Genomic DNA, 22487 nt, shown 5'->3' with positions numbered 1-22487 from the left:
TAAATGAGATAATATAATTAACGCTAAACCTACCATGCAACGGTCAAACGAACATTTTTAAATTTTTATACAAGATGTAAAATGAAAACTAAATTTGTTTTATCATATTGTTCAAATTGCAACTATTATTTGAACTGATACTAAACTGAAGTGTCAGTGCTTACACTAAATTGCACTAAAATGTAAAAAATACAAATATAGCACATTATTTTACAGAAACTGTCAGTAGGTTTAGCGTTGTGAATGTGAATTTCTCGGAATTGATGACAGTTTGTAAATTGTCTTCGTCATGTTTTGTCATCTATTATTTCAATAGTAAATTTTCATGCGATTGATCCTTTGACTAATCGTGCGGAAAAACAAGGAACGGGGTTGAAATAAAACAGAGCGTTGACACTTTTTCATGGTTCGACAGTTTCTTGTTGAATCGACGATTTATTAATACGCAAGTAATATCACAGTTGCGAGTCAGTGATCGGTGCGATCACTGCTCAATTTCTTTTTCGTACACACCCTGGAACACGAGGCTTACAGAATCCAGGCGCTCATTTTCTGTTAGTAACAATTAAATAACAAAACCCTAAAGTTAGCGTGTATCCACTTATATAACTGCCGCCTCGTCGATTGCTTCTGTCGGTTGTTAATCGAAGAACTTCTTATATGCATGAGTTACGAAATTAGACGACGATATCGATTCGATCTAATTTAATGCGAATCCAAATCGAAAGCTCTTTGTTGAATTTACTTTCGATTTCAATCCCATTCAAATCGATCATCTCTAAATATGCATTGTGGTCTCGAATAATCGACTTCGAGCAGAGGTATAAGCGATAGTTTTTCGTACGTGCGTCGTTTGATCTTAATTATACAAGAAAAGAAATGTGGCAGGAAATATTCTACGATAATCATCGTAATTCAAAGGACGCGAGCAGGTCCTTTCGCGAAATAATCGGCCTGACGAATCAGGGATCGCGTCCTAACATTTATACGCGTTTTACCTAAAGCTACCTCATTACATGAACGTAATTACTGAGTTGTCACGTACCGCACGCTGAACGCGGTGCGATACAGCCTTTAAAACTTTATCTCTAATCGAGAACGTCTAATCGAGTCGGGTTCTAACATTCTAAGCGACGATATATGTGTATAAATATGAATGATCCCGTTGATCATAGTTGAGGATCCATGCGTGTTTCCGAAACTAAATCGTTTCTTCGAGCTTCACGTAAACCACCAAAAAGATCCACACTCGTCGTCTGTCCCTCGTTTAATGGTACTTGTCACGAATTCTCACTGGAATCAAAAGAAAAAGCAATGGAGGCTGGTAGAGATCGATCTTAAACATAATAGATCACTATGAGATCCTTCGATAATCCATAACGATTAGAGATACTCACTTTCCATGTAGAGGATCCCAAGAAGCAGGCCGACCATGAATAGGAAGCTCATCGTGCAGACGAGCACGGTGAGCTGGTTTCTCGCGCAGAAGGACTTTCTGTAGACCGTCGTCGGTCTGCCTAAACCATTCACCACGGTAAAGTGGGTACTGCTCGCGACCGAAGCTGTGTCCATCTGTTTTGGTGCCGTGACCGTAGGCGGATGAATCGCCGCTAGATTCGCCAGGTTCGCGGCTGTTAGGAGTAACGTGCCCGACGCGGCGCTCTGCAAAACGTCCGTAATTGATCATTGATCCTTTTCGACGCGATTTCATATATCAGGAAAAGCAAGCAAGCCTTCATTTTTAAATCTTTCTTCGATTATTTCGAAGTATGATATCTAGACCGAAGGTATAATGTTTAAAGTATCCGAAACTTGTAATTTTGCTGGGATCACTTACGTGTGTGCTGGCGGTGGATCCCTGGGAGGAAGTGGATCCTCTGGACGGCGAGTTCGGGTGCAAATTATGAGCCCAGCTACCATTCTCGCTATCCCTCTCGCTTCTGCCGACCAAGGACGGCCTTGGGATGTGCCAGGAAAGCGGGCTGCCCGCTACTGCCGTCGTAGCCACCGTCGTAGCCGCCGCCGCCGTCGCCTCGATCTGAAACCAACGTAAATCGACGTGAAGAGGTTCGATTGCGTAAGCGATAATGTCGCGGGAGTTACGCTTCTGCCCTCGCCCGCATGTCCTCCACCTGCAACCGCGTGCAGTTTATCTGTCGCCGAGTCGCATATACGTAGCCACGTTATCTGAGTTTCATCTTTCATCTGCTCGGTGATCGGACGCTCTGATTAAACGAGTGTATTAAGTGACCCTTCAGAATGAGAAATATCTCAAGCACAACTTCTTCGAGTACTACCGTCGATACTAATTAACCATCTCACTAAAGGAGGAACATAGACTTTCGCGTTAACCAGCATTCTATTCTTCGCGAAACATACTTTGCATACCAGCGAACACCGTTTTCGAAAGACTGTCGCAACGTCTCATTGTTCGAATACGTCTGCGGGTAGCCAGATCGTGCCCGTTTCTCCGTCGACGGATAGTGCATCAATCCAATGAAATCACATACTATTCCCTTCCGCGAGATTTCACCTGCCCATTCGAATATGAGAACAAAGCCAATAGGAATTCTGAACGAGAAACGGATCCTTGGATCAAACGCACGATTCCAATTCTTGGAGATGATATCAGTTGGGGAGACCAATTGTATCATCTGGTTCCTTGTCTCGCGATGCGCGGAACCTTTTTCATGGCCAAGTGGGAGAACGTTTCCGCGACTTTGACACTGCGGTTTCGAGTGTACGCAAAGCGATTACGCCAGTTAATTGGCCATTTTCGCACGTAAATCAGCATTTCGCGTACTGAGTCTGTGGCCTACCTTCGCTGCTACTGGCTGCCGCTCAAGGTCCCTGCTTCTCTTTTTCGATCGGAGTATCGAGCTCTAATGGAACGCTCCAGCCAGGATTTATGCGTCCTGTCGGGCGTGGTCGATTCAGAAAATAACGTAGAAGCCTTGCTCACATTTTTGTACGCCGCGATTTTCAATCTTCCGGGATACACCGAGCCTTTGACAGTCAATTAAGTTTTGTATCGGTCGATCAGTTTAGTAAGATGAAACGTGAGATTATATGGTACACCGAATGGTTAACAGAATTGCATACGTCGAAGTATAGTACCGAAATTGCACGGTCTAGAATGAAAAAGAACAGCTGAGATTGCGTAAGACTAGACAATACGAGAGAATGGCGCCCGACGTATCTGTCTGAATCAAGAGTTTCATAACTGAATCTCGATACCTGACAGGTATTCGTTGTCGAGCCGGTATATCAACGAATTTTTATCGAGGCGAGAAGGGAAATCCCGAGAGCGAGAGGAGAACGCTCGAAGAGGCGTCGTGTCGTTAAGAATTTTTTGGAACACAATACACTGGTCAGCCTCGAAGCGCCGCACCTGTGCTCCGGGAACCAGGTAACGCGACACTCTGGAACCCGCGTTCTTTTTCGTTCCCCTTTCAACCTGATCTAGCCATTGAGAGGGATGAACAAGATTTCCGATTTCCTTCGAAATTAATCAAGAACTATACCGATCAATGGATTTGAGATATTTGAATTGGGAGAAGTCTGACAAGTTTCGCTCGTTTCGATTGTCAAAGGAGATTCGCCCACAGTGAAGCCAGTGACTCGATTGGAATTCAACAATCGGATACTCCCGTTGATTCGTGTAGGTCGAGAGTCGTCTTGAGAACGCGTCAGTCGATATACCTCGGGCTACGTTTTCTCGTTACCGATACCATTGTACATACTTCGAATTATGTTCAGCGCGGCAACGCCTAATGAGCGGATGCGTGAACAAGCGATCATAAAAAGATATGTGTTACAAGGTAGCGATAACAGAACCCGAGGATTAACCTTGTCTATCTTACGTTTCCTTCGCGGATGTGAAACGCGATATAGTTTACGGAAATACGTTTGCAGAAATCGGTTCTCCACGAATTCATTCTTGCCAGTTTTTAGATAACAAAACAAATAATTTGGTTTGTTAAAAAATATTCCATAACGTCCGGGAATTCCGACGATGAGATAATCGTTTCGGAATAGACTAGAGAAAAAAGTGTCGCCCAGCGATTTATAAAAACGTACCGCTATTCAAGAGATGGACGCTTACGGGGAATTTGAATAAGATACGCGTTCATGAATAAGTCGAGTTCGGTCCCTTCGGCTCGCAATAATGCGAGTGCTCCTTTTCTTCTGTCAGACTCCTACGATCCCTTCGAACCGGATTTCTAGCTGCACCTCCGCTCGTCCAATGCGAATGCAAATTTGGACGTTTGTACGCTTAGCTATACAATTCTATTTTTCCAATGACTCTTCAAAACATATATTTAACATTTCTTAGCACGGAATCTTTTCTGATGGCTTCATTATTCAAATCGTTTTAACAATTGGCAAATGGAATAATAGAAAGTTATTATGCAAAAGATATTCTTACGAGTTAGACAACTTTCGATAACTATCGGTAATTCCTCATCGAATTTCTCTAGACGTTATTATTAGGTAAATTACGCCGTCGTGATGAAGTAACTTTCGTCGGTCTCCGAGGCACACGCATGGCGTGTAACTATGATTATATTACGATTACACCTTTGAAACTTTGACATTTCAAGATTCCTTCAACAATTTAGGAAATTAATACGTTAAACGCTTTACATATGAATATTTTTATCACGGAGGGCTACTCAAACTACCTGTGATAACTCTTTGCTTGCAACAGTGATTAGAATAGGGGTCAGTCTTTATCTCGAAGCGTTTTATATTAGAAAAAAAGTGTGTGGCTGGCAACCAGTCATTTGCGACTAGGGAACATGCGGGAGGCAATAATTTTAATAATGCACAAGTTTCAACACTTTCGTGTTCCATCTCCGTGCTGGTCTTTGTTCAGCCTGTTTTCACGCCGAACCCGCGCGCTTGCCTCACAGAAAGCATAAATCTAACAAGACCCGCGATCGCGTCTGCATATTTTGCAACGAGGCTTCGGCTTCATTACACGTCGGTTTCGCTCCGTTTAACGCGCTGTATCCTCGGTCAAAGAACGGGGAAAAAATTTGCTACCCTCCACGGATTTCGAGCTCGCCTTTTGATATGGCTGATCGGTAATTGACGATCGTAGACCCGTCCTTGGGATCATCTTCGCGTCTGATCTGACTAGAACGCGGATTATGAAACTAGGATCGAGCGTTGAGATCTCTCACGGGCCTCCTGTCGTAGCTCCTTCGCGAGACGAAGATTCATGGCAGAGGCGGCTTCTAGAGGCTTCGGACGAATTCAGGCAACAAAAGTGAAATGATCCGTGGAACACTTCCAGCGATCCTGTTTAATAACCTTGACGGCTTGTTAGTTAGAACAGCGATCGAGTAATTGTCTTGTGTTCAGGATGGACCTCGATGATCCCGGATGCAATTAGTCCTCGACTCATTTTCCGTCTTCCAATAGAAGTGTGAAAAGCGTAACGACGATGCGTTTAGACTTCTGATCTGAGACGACCTTCTCTGCTTCCCTTTCGCGAGATCGATTCCGATCGCCAATTAGCAGATATCTGTTCAATCGAAAGAAGGCAAAGGCTCACGTATGATCGCTCGGAGTACGCGTGTCCTTATCGGTAATCGTTCGTCATTACGCTTCTGAGACCTTACTCGAGATCGATTCGATATTGAGCGAATCAATTAACCATTAAATGGGTCGAATAATTGACGGGCGATTAACAAAAATTATCTTCCACTTGGCTGATGACACGAAACCGTGTTTATCGCCGTACTCGGTAAACAGCAAGAACGAAAGTTGTCGCGGAGAGAATCTTCGAGAGCGGAATAAAGGAGTCTCCTTCTCTTCCGCGAAGAGGAAGAAAGCTGTTTCCTGAACCAATCGCTATTAAAGGTGGTCGCGAGTACGCGCGCGTCCGCAATTTTCACCAGGCTCTTAACTCATCGAACCGAGTGCTTATCTCGTTGCGTTGTTGCGCGGAGGACTCTTTAAAAATCGAGACGCCGTTCCACTTCCGCTAGGCTGTTGCAGACCTTGTTTATGAATCCACCAGGCTCTTTCGTAACCAACGATTGGCACGGTTTCAAAAGAGATAAGCTGAGGACACGGGAATTAACGCGAGCGGATATGGTGCAGATCGACACTTTTCAGTCGGCTTGAAAACAAATTGCATCGCCTGTATTATTGGGAATTGACGATATATTAATTGTCACGATGTCTGGTCTTGAATATTCTGGATTTACTAATTCAATTCCAATTTTCCAAGTGAACTATTTCGTTATTACCACGGCACAAGTGCAAATTTAATTAGTCCGAATGATTTAGTTACACGTTTTTCAACTCGTTCTTTTATTTGAGCCTCGGGCATCGCCCATGGCAATCGATCGTAATGAATGGCTCGCGTTTTCAAATTTCCGTGTATATTTCTAACAAACTTCAATTACCAGTTTGATTGATTAATAACCGGATCGCGTTATTAATTACCGGAGGAGATAACGACTTCTATAAGCGAATGCATAATGAATACTTTCCTTTTCGTCTAAGGATATATCACGAAATTCGGCGTTTTCAAACTTTCGACAGCTTTCTACTTCCTTGCGCAAATAAAAAGAAACAAAATCCACTTGCTACGATCATCGATAATACCACAGCACCATGTTTATCGTCGATCTTGTTCATTTATCGCTCCAATATTCTACCGAGCGACCTCGAACCTCGCGCTCGATTCGAAACGTTTTCTTACCGAAAGAGGAAGAGAATCCATAATTCCAACAAAACTATAAATAAATCGAGAGTCCATCGATTTCATAACGCCAGGCGATCTTTACGAATTATTTATGCGATCAGTGGATCGGGCACGCTTAACGACGAGCATCGACGTGAAATGTCACGAGTGCACCGGATCCGGATGGATCTTGGACCTTCTCTAGGTCGCCGCCGTTTATTTGCATTTACTATGTGAGTAAGTAGTTCCTTCGGAAATTGCGAGGCCGCTATCGTTAGACTCTAATATTTTCAGTTTTGCGAACGACGTTTGCTCCTCTCGTTATCATCTCTTTCCTTTTCTTTGCAGCTGAGAATATGAATTGATTCAACATTTGAAGCTTGCGAATTTATCTTAACCACGCTTACTCAACTCGTTATCCCGTTTCAGTAGAAACAGTGTGTGATCAACTCGTCTTCGGAAATATCGTGGAAATTTCGATTTCGTCGACCGCAACAATTATTTTACTTAAAACGAAACTTTTTAATAAATATTAGTTTAATATCGGCGAAAAATTATTGCATATAGGATACGTTCAGAATATCCGTGGCGACTATTAGAAAAATGTTATGCCGCCTTGAAACAGGAATGAAAGTTCGACACGCGCCGTTTCTGTCACGTAATCTAACGAAATCTGTTTCCTTAATGAACCGGCAGAGGAATTATATAACCGAGGATGTTTCAGCATTTCTCCGTCACAGTTATCTAATAATCGTTTCCGAAGAGCATTCGAAATGCTTCACTCGGTAATACGCACCTGTTTTAGAGCTCGTCTAAAAACATTTCGATCTTTGCCAATACGGAATTCTCATGTGGTACACCCTTTTTATGTACTACGAGTCAATGTCGCGGTCCCCTTCCACATTTGCATGCGACAGGAGAAAGCACTCTATATTGCAAAATCGATTTCTCTGTTTCGATCTTAAGCCTTCGCTTTTCTATTCCTGCGTCCTTGGTCCATCACGTATGATCATTTTTCTCATCGTTTTCCCGCTCGATCTTTAGTCCTTGGTGTCATCGAACTTCTCTAAGTTTCACATAAACAAGCACACGTGTTTTGTTCGACGGCGAGATAAACGAGTCTCGGCTATCAAGGTAGAAAGTGAAATCCACGCGAGCGCGAATTCCTTTTAAGGTGAACGACTGAGAATTGTTTTCGCACACTGATTAATTAGTACCCTAATCTCTCAGGGACACTATATATTTTTTCTTCGACGCTGACGTAAGCTCACAGTCGAGCGTATTACAGAAGCCGATTCCGTGGTTGTTTCAAAGTTCGATGCCACGGGAATTATATCGTCGATTATTTTAATGACAGCGTTTAGTATGCGAAGGTTATGGAGAGTTCGCTATACGAAGGTTGCCCACATTGGCAAGGGATCTCTAAACTTCGTTCCTCGTCCACCGTACCAAGTCGAAAGTACAAGTTCATTTCCTTTCTAACCAACCTTTGGAACTCGCAGCCGATATTTTCGTTTAATCAGTTGCATTGCAGAATCGAGTCGTGCATGACTAATCTCCCGACATTTCATGAAGGTGCACGTGATTTATCTATTTCACGGGCCGCACGTACATTCTGATAACGTGGACGCTGTACTTATATTCCGAGGAACTTTTATTAAAAAATTTTACAGTTGAAAGATTGCGTAGTTGTGAATCGTAGATCGCGGTCATGGATCCTCGATATCGCGTTGTCGTGCAAATGATCGATAACGAAGGGTGGATCTTGTTCTCGTATCGGTCCGACCTCTTCGAGATGCCACTTGCATTTCTCGACACGACGATAATCAATTGCATCTCGACGATTTAACGACGCGTTTCTGAAACCGACCTTTCTTCGTTTTTGACCTTTCACGAGCTAGCTTTCGTTTCACTGTCGAATGCACAAGGTGAACGCCACGCATTAATTAGGATTTTATACTTCGTCTCTCAATGTAGAAAAAATAATAAAAATTCTTCGAAGAACTCTTCAAAGATTTCCGTTCAGGGGACAACGTTTATTAAATTTTAATTCTCGTTAATGTGTAGCGTTGGAATTGGTTCAGAAGTATGTATATTGTCACGGTTCCTACGCGTAAACTTGGAGAAGGTGATCGTGGTCTGGCTACGGTTAAAGAACGGCGAGGGGGAATTATGAAACGCGAATGTGAGAAATGGCCTACAGGTGGCTTGGCTGCCCGGCTTCTACCCGGAGAAACAGAATTATGGAAATCGTTTTTCATACCTGCGTACTCTACTTTTATTGCGCGACGCCCACGCGTTCCTTCTTTTTCTTTTTAACATATCGATCAGCTTTGCATTTAGAAAATCTTACAAACTAAAAGGCGTATAAATAGTTTCCGATACGAATACCAGAATGAGAGTTTAATAAACGTCTTGACCGGCCCCATTGCGTTTTATACATTAGGCACAATTGAAATTCTCAACCTGACGCGTGAAAGGGTACTTTGGTTCGAGTCGCACGTTCTCGGTGTTCGATTTTTCATCGAGCTGGCTACACAGATTCAATTGCTCAATGCAGGTATATTGTAATTTCGTACGCGTTATTTTCTACGAATATCTGAGAACGATATCGTCCTTTGTTTCTCAACTGACGCGCGCCACCGTTGTCCGCGAAGTCGCGCCCGGTTTGCTTTGCAATTACATAAACGGCCGCGCTGGATGGGTGTCAGACTTATTAAGTATTCGCGGTGAACGGTGTTACGCCGCTTGTACACGCGTTGCCCGTGAACCTAAACCGTTCGACGCCTTTTACCGCGATTCAATCGCACCACTTGCCACTCGGGATGCGTATCCACCAGCGAGCTGTACGCGAACGCTGTTACAATGGCAGAAGTTCGCGAACTTGATCGCTACGTAATCGTACTGTTTTCAAACGGCAACGTTCACCCTGATAATCAGTCGAGTTAAGCTCCGGTAGGAAACAAACATAAAAGACACGGTAATTATCGGCGATGCATTAAATCCGGTGGGTGCCAGTTCCTGTTAGATAACATCCGTAAAATTCTTCTTCCTCAAAATTTACACCTACTTTACGTAATCACAGGCTAAATAAATTTTTTTTATCAATTGCGTGAGTTTCCGAGCAGGAAACTACTAGTTTTTTCTCGCCGATCGAGCATCCGAGTTCTTCTTCGTGAAAGTCCCTGATGAATCGTTTTGTAATCGTGATTAAATCTTGTCGGACCACGGAATCGAGACTTCCCGATTGCGGAAGGAACGACGAATAGAAAGCAGAGACTGCGTGAGTTCCGCGATACCACTTTGCACCCGGCTATGTATCTATGATGCTACCAGAGAAGAAGAAACTCGGCAGTTACGATCCTTAGCTCGACGAATGTTGAACTTACGTCAGGGACGAGGTCCTCGCGACCGTCGTTGGAGGCCTCTTCCACGTTGATTCGGATTGCAGACATGTTCCAGGGTGTTTTCGGTATCACTGAGATAAATTATTTCGCACTCGGAGGATCTCCTAGGTCTCGAAATTCGCACCTAGGTGTTACACTCTTGGTTCGTTCCGTTCGATCACCACTCCCGTGAACCGGCTGGTGATCCCCGTGCGTATTCCACAAGAAACCGTCCGCGACCACCCCCAGAAATAACGAGCAACGAAAAAGTTCCGAGGATCAGCCTCGACAAAAGCCCCAAAGGAAATCTCGTCACTAGAGTCCGTTGTCCTTTCTCCACTGACCCGGAGCAGGACAAATGCTTCTCCCTTTGGAATGCCTTTCTTCAACCGGCGTTTCTCCGGCTAAAATCGTCGCAGAGAAGCTGAGCGATCGTACAAAGGAACCATGAACAGGTCTCTTTTCTATTTTCGCGGGAGTACCGCACGCCGTGATCAGTGATCGTCTCTCTCGCACGCGTGCGACTAGAGCCGTCGCCACATCTGGCCTTTGGACTGGCTGCCAGCACTCAGCCAGATCGGTTTTATACCTTCGTATCTCCCACCCTGAACGAGCCGAGCGCGCTCACGGCACGTCGCGCCGATCCTGCACGCGGGCCCGGCTCTCCGCAGCACCACGGCCGAGAGGATCGATCTTTTTTTTTTTTTATTCCTTCTACTCGGCTGCGTGTGTACGCAGAACACGCACACAGAGACACGCATCGCGCTGAGGTGGCGGTTCTAGGCGCAAGGACGAAGGAACGAGGCAAGGGACGCCCTATTCCTGCCTCGTGGGCATCGCATAAACTGTATTCGGAGCCTGCTCCTTATCATCAATACTTCTCTCACTGCGGAGTGCCTCCCTTGCATTTCTCGATTCGAGGAATGGACATTTCTGGCATCGACAGTATCGATTCGATAAAAACATCAGCCAGTTACTTTTCAATGGAGAAACGACAGATAACGAACAACATCTCGGAGCACGAGACCCGACACGCTTTCTGCGTTTCAGCTGATTTTCCTTTATCTTCGGCTAATCATCGGGCATTTAGTTTCCACCGGTTTCTTCTTATGATGAACGGTCGAGCAGACTTCTGGTCAGTTCGACGACGCTCTCGCGATGACGCTCCACAGGACAGACCTCCGGTTCACAAACCTGTTCCTTCTTGGCACAGGTATGCGTAGGTACGACGGACACGGTCTTTTCTGTCTTTTTGATTCTTCTTTGCCGATGTTTTATCGATGAAAGGACTAAGGGTGGCGACACTCGAGCCCCTATTTACGAACTACGATATCTCCTACTCCAGATCTATAGATCGTTTCTCATGAACTCTAGCTACTAGGCACTCAGAATCATATTGCTCTAGATCTATCCAGAATCCTAATTGGACTCGAACGCAGCATTTATCCATGTTAGCGGAAAGATATCGGATTTATTGTCGTGAACACAATCCTCGTTTCATAATCCGCCCGATACAGGTTGTACTCGCGTGGGAGGCAGATTCCCAGGCGGTAATCCCGTGGAACGGAGGCAAACGTATCACGATAACGTCCCATTAGAGGAGGAATCACGACTTCGAATCCGGGTCGCTAGGCTCGGATCGCGTGTTGCATGCAGCCTCTGAATTTACTTCTTAATACATTTAACGTCACTCTTTCTGGGAATCGCCTCATCATCGCTTTGGAACGCTGAGGCTAATTCGACCCTGCATCCAGAAAAATCGAGTATTCGTAGCGCGAGAAGTGCCGTGTCATTTCAGATCCGATAAAAATTTCAGTAGTTGTGTCACTTTGGAAACGGTTTTTACGTAATGTTCGATGGCCAGTGACCTTGGCTCGGCCGTAGTCGATGACCATAGTCGTCTCAGATTCACCGTTCGAATCGGGTTTAATAGCTTCTCGGAAATGTTTCAAACTTAGTCACGAGTTTTCCGCGAGGACATGTCGTGCCGTCGCTACCGCGCGGGAATTAGATCGCTCCGTGATTAAATATTCCGATCAGGAACGAGACTACGAGAAGCTCTGTTCGCTCTATTTCTGGCAACCGAGGCTGCTTCCGTCCTCGTAATGGACCAACAGCCTCCGGTTTTTCCAAGGCGAGGTTACGCGACAGATCGAGTCGTCCGCCCATCGAGATCTTTGCTAAGCAAATAGATTTATCGATTTTCCATTTGACCGTCCCGGAGTGGACTTACGAATTATTTATAATATAAAGAGAAACGCGGGCGGGTAACTACATATTATTGGGTAATACGTTCACGGTTGGATCGCGAGCAGAGATAATTGGTTAATCAGGAAGCGAGGGTTACTTAATCGACGAGGGGACGCGTCGATCCTCCGACAAGGGATAATCCGATCTTTTTCCGTGCTTTGTCCTCCCGGAGAAATTGTGGAAAAACACGCGAAAAAGAACACTGGTTGTTTTCTTCTCGAAGCACGCGATTCAGCTGATAAATAATTGTTCCCGGGGAATCACGCTCGTACTTGTTGCACGTATAATAATAATCGTGATCTCGTTGCAAATGCAACAAACAGATTCCCACCGATTGTTCTGCTCTTCCTTTCAGCGACTCGTAAATCTGTATCGCGACAGTCGAGGTGTAATTCCACGTGTCAACGCCGGTAATTAAAGTTATTATTTGCGTTGGGAAATTTGATTAATCGTCCGGGTAAACAGAAATCGGTGCATCTTTATTAAACGGATATACATAATCGTCGGTTCGACCGGCCGGCGACTCTAAATCAATCGCCTTTCATCACGCAATTATTATTCGACGCTGTTATTAATTATTTACGACGTATCGACAGTGTCGTTGCATATATTCTCCTGTATTACATGATGTAACGTGCCGATATCTTTTTCATCAGAAGAGAATCGTTGCAAAGGTATTTGTAAAACATTTTCATAAATATGCAGTCGAATTTTCGAATAAAATCCAGCAAAGATTGGAGCGAGGATATCGATCGCGTGTAAGCGGATCGTTTGTTTCCTACCGCAGGCTAAATAAAGCAGCCAAGGGTGACGGTATGCGTTGTCGTAAGTGTCGGAAGCTAATTCCCTTTTCTTTTTTTCTTCTTCGGTTCTCGCAATTTTGTCGGCCGCTCTATTCGACTCTTTTTGGCCGCCGCAAGGCCAGACTTTCGACAACTTCCTGATCCACGTCGGATCCGCTTGTATGCGTGCGGAACTCGAACGTTCGCGCGGCGTATCGATCATTTCCGATCGCGAGCAAGGTCGAAAGGGATTGGCTGGCTCCTCTCGATCCTCCTTGCACCTTCTCTCGACCTCTTACCAGGCGGTCCTTCCAGAAATTGATTGCGCGCGTTTTACAAGCCTCGTACACGAACCCAGCCTCTCCAATAGTGAATATCGCACGATCAAAGGCATTGGTTAAACCGAAGCGTTAGCCCTTGAATCGATTTACGCGTGTCTACGATCCAGGAAATAGTTTAACCTTTGTAAACAAGTGTACAATCTCTCGTTTCTTTCGCAAAGGGTCCGTGAGGGAATGTACGCGATCCCTAAACCGATAGCGGAGTCGAAGGTCTTAGAAGAACCTTTAGACCAACTACCGTTACTTATTCCAAAAATCCGTTATACACGAATCGATTCAACGAAGATATTAATTCATCACGAGGATGACTTGTATTTAAAGAAAACTTCGACAGAGCATCATAAATACTGTAATTAGCATACATAACATTGTCCTCGGATTATTTTCCACGGCGTTCAACCGAGGATGAGTTACATATATCTGTGTACTAAGCATTAAATTATTGTTGCTTAATGATTGATACTCTATCTAGAAATTATGAGACTGAACGTATGTAATGTTAAAACGTCTGTTTGATGAAGCCATCGTGGCGAACTTTCCCTGTCGTCGACGACAAGAGTGACGAAACTGGGTGGTGTAAGGTGTGAAACGTATATTTCGATCGGTATTACTCCCGACGTGAACGGAGAAGGAAGTCAAAAACTGGTCCGGGCTTGTCCAGAGTGTATCGAGGGCAACGGTTGTTCTCGCGCCGCTTACGCGGATATCCGCGTGCCTCGGGATCTAGACGAATATTCAGAGCAGAATCAACCGTGCCCCTGGTAGGCCGTGAACGTTACGTGCGAAGCCGGGACTACGTCATCCTGGACACCTGTAGGTCTTTTCGAGCGATCCAGTGTCTGTTCGTTTGCCTGCGGACGTCTCTCAATTTTATACTTGCAAAATAAAATATACGGACTGCGTTTTGCATAGGAATGTGTTATAATAGATCAGCATTGCAATGTACAGTCTATTTTGAATACTCTGTATGTTTGATACTTTAAATACTGTTTATACTTTGTGTATATTCAATCGTTGGTTCTTCAATTAAGTATTGTATCTTCGATCGTAACGCGCGTTGCATATTTGGTATAATTTTATTGTCTTCTAAAGATAGTCTGTAATAGTAGCCAGGTGGATAGAGTTGGTGAATGAGATTGTGAATGGACGAAGCTCGTGTACGAACCCGGACACGATTCCCCGTCTCTCGTGCATTACGTTATTAAGCCGTGATGCCAATCGTTTATCCGGTCGACCCAGAACCGCGTATCCGTGCCCGTGAACAATTCGACGTCCGCGGGACTGTCAGAAATTTATCTTTGTCATCGTTCATCGAACCGGATAACATACGATTAGGTACAAACTAATTATAAAATTCAGAGGTGTTGTCGTTCAAAATGAAAAGTTTGTGTCGTTGATTAAAATCTCTCAGAAACGCAGAGTGCATCGACAATTTTACAAGTGAAACGCGAAACACTCAACCGTTTAATTAATCGTTAATACGCTGATCAATTCTAGTGAGAGCGTGCATCGCGTACGAAATGAAAGCGCTTATCGCGTTAATTTTCATTTACGAATTCGCGAACGTAATCTATAGGAGTGATCTTAGCAAACAACGCGGGTTGTCGTTGAACGGTAGCCTTGCATATTATTTTTTGATTTACGGTCGAAATTGAGAGAGAATCGCGTTTTCGCACGGTTTATGCACGTTTTATTAACTGTTCTGTAATTTTCACACCGTTCCGAGTCGGCAGTTGCATCCGGTGCATGAATCAAACAGTTTTATCCGTTATTTCCCTTTTTTACCGCGCGTTAAACTGCTGGAGATACGTGTTTCTATTTCAGGTTCGCGCATACGTGTTATTTCAGTTGATAGACACGAGGGAATCCGCGTGAGACAATTTGCAAACAGAGACGCGTGCAAGAGCGGAAAATCCCGCGGAATTCGACGGGGAATCGTGCATTTATAAAAGTGGCTGCAACGAGCAGTCTTAAAAAAGAAACAACTTGCTTTTTTTCCCGCGATCCGCGTTGGAGATTCCACGAGCTAATTTCCTGTAATCGCCCCAGCTATTTTCATACGACTTATCCGTTCTTTTTTTACACCACAATTATGCTCATTACTAGTTTAACCTGATCGGCGATCTTCCGCGAATTAATCAGGCGACTGTTTCGTAACGATAATCTAACGAGTTAAATATAGTCACATTTTTCGAAACGTGCCGGGTATTCCAAGCAGCTTCTCCTCTCAATCGATACCGAACCGATCTTATCCCAACGATTACGCAATCCTACTGGAAGAGACTAAGGCCAGGGACGCTTAATTTCTACCAGAGTAGCCAACCGGCATTCCTCTTTCCTTAAATTACATCACGGACCTACTTATAATACTTCCATTTGCTAATTCCCTCCGGAATCTCCCTTAAACTTCGATAGAATTGCTAGTTTATATAAAAACTGGATGCGAACGAAATATAAAAAGCGCATACAAGAGGATATCAAAAGTACAATCGATTTTATTTTTTAATTGACATCAGCATTTTATTTTGCATACAAATCGGCAGTTTAAGAATCACCGTTGGATTCGGTTGCAAGGTGCAATGGGTTATCCGCGTGGAATCGGGTTGTGCAATCGGAGCAGTGGCATCCTCGACGTGTCGGGAAACACGTGGAGCGATCCGTAATATCTTAGGCAAGCCGAAAAGAAAGCGGCCATCGGAAGGAGAGGCGCGCCTTCGCTTCGCAATGGCTGTGTATACAACTCGAGTTTAACTGTCGTCGCTAACTTTTCACGTGCTGCTTCGTGGAACCGCGCGCATTGCACAACCGTCCTCGTGCAGGCTCCCAGTAGCTTGTTCTTTCCGATTATCGATCGTCGCATCGGTCTCTCCCGATTATGTATGTAGCTGAGGAATTTGCATTCGCATAAGAGACTTGGCAATGGAGAATAATTGTTCATGCTAATTTAGCTTTATCAAACTGGATTGATCAATGAAAAGTAAATACAAATTTCTCTTCCGGTAGTTCTCTGTTCTTGTACTTTTGAAAATTTGCTCAGATGCTGTTAGGGAAAAGTCAGTCGGTTTACGCATTAGCTTTGCGAATTTTCACCATTGTTTCGATTTAGCTTTCACCGTGCGTTACGTCATGAATGTTCTGCATTCGCCGTGTAACACGCATCTTCCTTGCAAATCTGTCCACGCTTCTGCATCAAGTGATTAACTCGCGTGTGTGTTAGCGCGATCGAACTTTGTTCGCTGACTACGGAATTCTCAAACCGTCTATGCTCTTGTTTGTTGCCTCGAGGCAGTTAACGCGAAACGATCTTCCTGTGTTTCGCAATATACGTCGACGTACGACATCTTTATAAATCCATATATCTGCATTCATTGTCATGTTCTTTATTCAATTCGTTGGGCACTCGGGTTTCACGGGCGACCAGGCAATTACGGAACAGGTAAATCCGTACAAACAATAATTACGCTGGCACTACGCCCATCTCGCGACTCTCAGCGTATTATAATTTAGGTCCTGTATGAATTATAACCGGACTGTTTGCAATTTATTACCGACCTTCGATAACGAATTATAATTATATCTCTGCTCTCACGCTTGGAATTATTTTTATGTTTCTAATGGAATACGCACATCGAGGCTTGTATTCTTTGCAAACTCATGGTATTTAGCTTGTATCTTGAAATTACTGATGAAGCAAACCAGGAATTTCCACGGATCAAAGATGAAATCATTTTTTTGTGTGTTAAGTGCAGTGAGCGGCAGGATTAACTTCCGGAATTTAAAAAAAAAAAAATCATGATCTCTTATAAATGTCTGATACTATGTATTATGTTTTTCGGATGAGTTGAACGACTTGTTATTCTGCCAGTCTCTAAAGAGATCGATCATTCGAGTCTATACGGATTTGGCCAGAATACCTCCCACTTTTTATAGGAGGTTAAAAAGATCATCGTTGTGTGAAGTGGATTACTAAAAAACCTGAAGCCGATTTTCATGGTGCGTCTAGTTCCACGAACTTCTTCAGCCTAATTTTAAAAAAGGCTATCACGTCACGGTTTAAGAGCTCTTAAATATCTCTATTGAATCCACGTGTACGATTCGTCAAGAGCAATTATGTTTTGTTGAACTATCGAGTTAGGCAAAATCAATCCGGTTTCTTATTGGATGATTATGGCATGGAGTTCCGTTATTTAGAGTTTGATCCTGACCAGCTCTTTATCTACGAATAACACACACACACCTTTACATATCTTTTATCTCGCCCCGGTATCTGACATAATCCGGCAAGAATGTTGTTTTCCTAAACGCATATCGCATAGTTTATGGATTATGCTAAATGGCTATCTTGCATGCAAAAACAAATGAATATCCATCGGCTCGAAAAGTTAAACGAGTATTATCTCCCATGGTTCTTAATCCCGGAACCGATTACGGTTGATCCTGACGGAAGCTTATTACAGTCCAGTCGGTGTCGTTGCTCCGCATTATTACACGATGGTTCAGCATGAAATCAGCCGGAGCTTTCCTTCCGCATGCTGGGAAATTAGGATGCATGGTTCGCACGAGTCGTGCACGATCACGAGATCCTTATCGTTAACACTAATTTTGGAGGCAAATTAAGATACAAGATTGCATAACGATTGAATGAACTCATAAATTGATAAGACGAATTGAGTTGATTGCCGAGATCTTGGCTGTTATTAATAAACCGCGATACGAAACGGCGGCGTTGGGTGATCGCCAACATCGATCGTCCACGACACGTGCGCTCGCGTGATGTAAAAACTCGCATTCTCACGTGAGTCACGATGATCGACACTTTGCAGAGTGTCTGACTGCACTACCATCCATGTACGTACCCTTTGCCTTCACAATAAAGCGCGTTGGCTTCTTAACGAACGGAATTGGAGGAGAAAAAAGAAGAAACGCGGTTACAGGATAAATTGCTGGCCATAACGCGCCGGCAATCGATTGCGCGCGCTGATCTCTAATTAGAGGATCCCGATCATACAGGTTTTGCAACGAGTCCCCAATGATTCGGCTGTTTCAGTTTTGTATTCACTCCAAGCTCGGTTCCATGTGAATCCCTTTGGAACGTGTGATAGATTAATTACAGGGATGATCTTGATTGATTCGCTCAGGTTTGGAACCTCGCGCGGAATTGATCGGCCATTGGGCTGATTGGTTGATAGTTGAATTTTAATTATGAGAGCACGATAAAAATGTCTAAATAATGGGATGATTGCGAGACACCTTAAAGTCACTTTATATGGGTATATTTCAACGAGGAAATTATTGATCTGTATATGGCGACGGATGAGCGTAATAGTTCGTCGAATCGAGACGACTCTCGCGAATCGTGTCGGTCGCTCTTCCCACAGTTCCGTGCCAAAGATTCGAGGAGAAAGGAAGGCATATACAATGTTCACGAATTCCATGCGTGTCGCGTGCGCCAGCGTAACAAGGCATCGACTCGCTCCTGCGATTGTCGCTCGGCGGTGCACAAGTGTTTCGATCTCTTCGTGTCCTCCTCGGGGCTAAAACGTCTTCATCTCAGTCCCCATTGTTCGCTTCTGAGAAAATTAATTAACCACTTCCAAATACGATTGTCAGACGACACTAGTTACATACGTTATGATACAATCTTATTACATACTTGCGAGATTAGTATGCCTACGATTTTTGCTAGGCTTTCTGTGATCGTGTTTGCAAAAAGATTTTTGCAGCCACTGAAGATGTTTGTCTGAGACAAGTGCATTATTCAGATGAACGTGGGTCAACAAACTGAACGGCGGCATGTCGCGCGGCAAAAATTCTTGGGGCACCGAGAAAAAGAAAGGAAAGCATGGTCACGAGCGTACTTCGGTACGTTGGCCCGAGCGCGATAAGAGATCCTCTCTTTTTCAAGATCCTCTCTCGCGAGTTCTTTGACCTCATGGTTGCGAATCCGCCTCGCGGGTCCTTCTTTCTCATTCGTCGGTCGTATAATTCGGCGAAAAACGCGGGACACGAGAACCTGCTATTCATCGCGAGCAAGGTGAACGAGCGTTTTATGCGACTCGCGTGAAACGGCCCGGAGCCGAGCATAGAAGCGTCGCCGTCGTCGTCGTCGTCTCTCGTCTCGACGTTTTTCTGCTCTGTTAAGCACGTGGTTCAGCGGCAGGCTCTCGCGTTCCCTGTTTCTGGCTGAGGGCCGAAGAATAGCAGTCGTTTCGAATTCGGTTCACTGTATCACTTGTTCGTTCTCTTTGTTCATTTAAATTACGAAAAAGGATATGTAAGTCTCGTACTAACGTCGTGCTCTCGTTCGCTCTCATCGATTTTAATCTGAACTCTGTTCTCCGCAATAAAAGCTGATCTCATTCGATTTCTAATAGAGTAATCGTCGTCTTCGCGCCTACGCGATAGACAGTTCGTTTCGACACCCGAAGGCGCGGTCAGTTCCGGCAGAAATTGTGTGAGAAAATCTCTGTTTTCTTATCTCGCGTTCTAAACGAGACCGACGTTTCCTCTCGACTCGAGACCTTCGCCACGGAAACCGCAAAATCCACGGCCTTGCCGTGGAGAACAAAACTCTTACCCTTTCATCCGGCTACCTGACGTACACATCAACGTCACAGAACGAGTAATCCCGATTCGGACAAAAAATATGTGGACACGGACTCTACGTGATTTCGACTCGTTTCCGCGTTTGTTAAATTCCTATTCGGCGCACCTTTACGCGCTAATCCCTCGCGGGTAGCGCGCGAATAAGCGCTTTTATTAAGGTCGCGTTTATGGGGTCTGTAAAATGGAGACTTCCAAGGTTGGCGGCCAACATCGCTGTAGCTTTGCTTATGGCGAGTGTCGTTAAGCGAAACCATTTCGTGAAAGGCCCTTCGTTTGCGATCCGTTCGCCACTGAAGATAATTGCCGGCTACTTGAATGACTTCATTCCTCGATAACGCGAGTGATTTAAGGACTCCCTGGTTCAATCGTTTAACCTTTTTCCACCGATAAATATGTCCGTTATTATCAGTAAATAATCTTTGATTAATTGCACCGTAATGCGAAACCGATAATTATCTGAAAAATAACATATTGTCTTTGCTTAAGAAAATATCAGTCTGTATCCCTGAAATAATAACGAGTGGCTTGCAACAACGTCGTACATGGTCAACGTGTCACAAGCAGAAATGATGGATTCTATTCTATCGACGCCTTGTACGATTAAATTGAAAATACTCCTGTTAGGATTCTTAAATTTCCGACGAGTTTTCTCTATTTTATCTGGCAGTGAAGGTGTCGTTCGCGACAGGCCTGGGCGTTATCTAACCCGGGGCGATCTCGAAATTTCTTCGCGCGCCGGAACAATCTCCTACGGGCCATTGACAAGGTCTCGCTCGTTTCAGCTGTGTAACCCTGAACCCCCTCCAGGAGCCGTGTATCCCGGAGCTCTAGGGCTTCTCCGCCGTACTTCTTATTCTTCTTTGTGTTTCCTCGGACCCCGACCCGCCAGAAAAATGTCTAATTGCAACGCGGTTGCATGCGTCTACCGCGGACTCGCGATGAGGATCGCGTTTCTTTATCCGTCTCTTTCCTACGACAAACAACCAGGGGACGGAGATAGCTATAACAAATTTATATGCGCGCTGCGTTTATATACGGACATACGGGCGCAAACCTGTCCGAGGGGAACGATAAGCCACGTATAGCCGGGCTTTTTCTCTTTTTTCCGCTCCCTTCCGTTCGGCTCCGTTTTCTCTTTCCTTTCGTTTTTGCGCCGACCACTCACCCTCCCGTAGCTCGTTCGTCCGGCCGGATATTCGACTGGCAAGGTTGAGTCTCGCCCCGAAGAATGAATTATCGGGCCCGAGGTGTCCGCTAATTAATTACGAATTATACAACGTGATTGGAAACTGTCTGGGTTTCTCGACGGTGGAAACCTGAGCAATTTCAACTTGATGTATTCTTTTACGAGAGACCAATAACTTTTTAAGTGCCGATAAATCAAAATACGTTTATCCCAGTTTAATCAACGGAGTTGTCCGCCAAATGTTAAATAAATTCCGGCGATACAAGTTTAAAGTACTCGATCCTTTGTTCGTCGAACGTTTAAATTTTAAAAAATTTCAACAATGCTCCAATTAGCATCGGCCAAGCCTCATTATCCGGCGGCGGAAATGGATTCTGGAAAACGGCAAGGTCAACACATCCGCTTGGCCTTGGAGCTCCCGTCTCTCCTCTTGTCCCGAAGTATTATGTCCGATTACTTAAGCGAGCGTTTGAAATATCGCGTCTATTAAGAAGGAAAAAACGAAATCGTATTAATTTTGTCGCGAATTAATCGCTCGCCTCCGGACGGAGACGTTCTTCCCGACGAGCTTACGTTTTCATTTATTCCGCGATGCGTCACGCCAGCGCGAGACGAGACGACGCTCGTGCACGCACGCATGCACGCCTCGTTCCTGCCGATTTATTATCTTCCAGGAGCAGTACCGGTTACTCACAGTCACGACCCGGAACTCGCCCGTTATAATTATACCGCGGTATTATCCGCACAGTCTTGTCGCGTGTTCTGCTTATCGGAGAGATAAAAAAAGATTCCTCGCCACAAATCACGTTTATCGTCCAGAGAACGTGGTCGGACGTAGAATCAAAGGCGGCAGGTGAGGAACATTCGGGTACCGTCTACTGTTTGCTCGAACTTGTCGCATTCCGGTGTTCAACCGATTCTCCTTGCTTCTTTCACGAAACAATTTCATCCCGAGGATTCGGAATCGAATGGTATGCATATCACGTTGTACACCATTATCAGTAGGACATACTGACATCAATCGAGTTCGTAATTTTGAGTCAATATGAACATGCGATTAAACTGAGACATTAGGGATGTACTGGCTATACAGTCAATCCCAAAAGTTTATGTACCTTAGAAAAACGCATATCCTATAATTAAAAAGAAATCAGACATCGGAAGAATAATGCTAATAATAAATAGCTACGTGCTAAAAAGTATAGAAGGAAATATCCAATTAAGTATTGATGC

General features: G+C 44.4%; 2 protein-coding genes across 2 annotated transcripts in view; one reads left to right on the top strand and one right to left on the bottom strand.

Moving 5' to 3' along the window:
- nudC (nuclear distribution C, dynein complex regulator) overlaps window positions 1-22487 on the top strand; it is a 53665-nt gene that overhangs the window by 1065 nt on the left and 30113 nt on the right. The gene's annotated exons all lie outside the window — the stretch shown is intronic.
- On the bottom strand, window positions 391-10635 carry LOC108623013 (uncharacterized). Its single transcript, XM_018021251.2, has 4 exons — window positions 10093-10635; window positions 1838-2038; window positions 1398-1662; window positions 391-1293 (listed from the first exon to the last, which is right to left on the bottom strand). Exons 1-4 carry the CDS (start codon window positions 10156-10158, stop codon window positions 1268-1270), a joined length of 558 nt encoding a protein of 185 aa, XP_017876740.1. The 5' UTR covers window positions 10159-10635; the 3' UTR covers window positions 391-1267.

The sequence above is a fragment of the Ceratina calcarata genome, unplaced genomic scaffold (genome assembly GCF_001652005.2).
Source record: "Ceratina calcarata isolate Rehan_Ccalc_2016 unplaced genomic scaffold, ASM165200v1 scaffold25, whole genome shotgun sequence".
NCBI classification, from domain to species: domain Eukaryota; kingdom Metazoa; phylum Arthropoda; class Insecta; order Hymenoptera; family Apidae; genus Ceratina; species Ceratina calcarata.
This window is presented reverse-complemented; position numbering and strand designations above follow the sequence as displayed.

What these genes read in the sequence shown, in the direction of transcription:
- LOC108623013 (XM_018021251.2), bottom strand. Translation starts at nt 10,158, where the DNA reads ATGTCTGCAATCCGAATCAACGTGGAAGAGGCCTCCAACGACGGTCGC. An exon ending in GCGAGGACCTCGTCCCTGAC is followed by an intron (nt 2,039 to 10,092) that starts GTAAGTTCAACA and finishes CGTTGGTTTCAG; the next exon opens with ATCGAGGCGACGGCGGCGGC. An exon ending in GATCCACCGCCAGCACACAC is followed by an intron (nt 1,663 to 1,837) that starts GTAAGTGATCCC and finishes GACGTTTTGCAG; the next exon opens with AGCGCCGCGTCGGGCACGTT.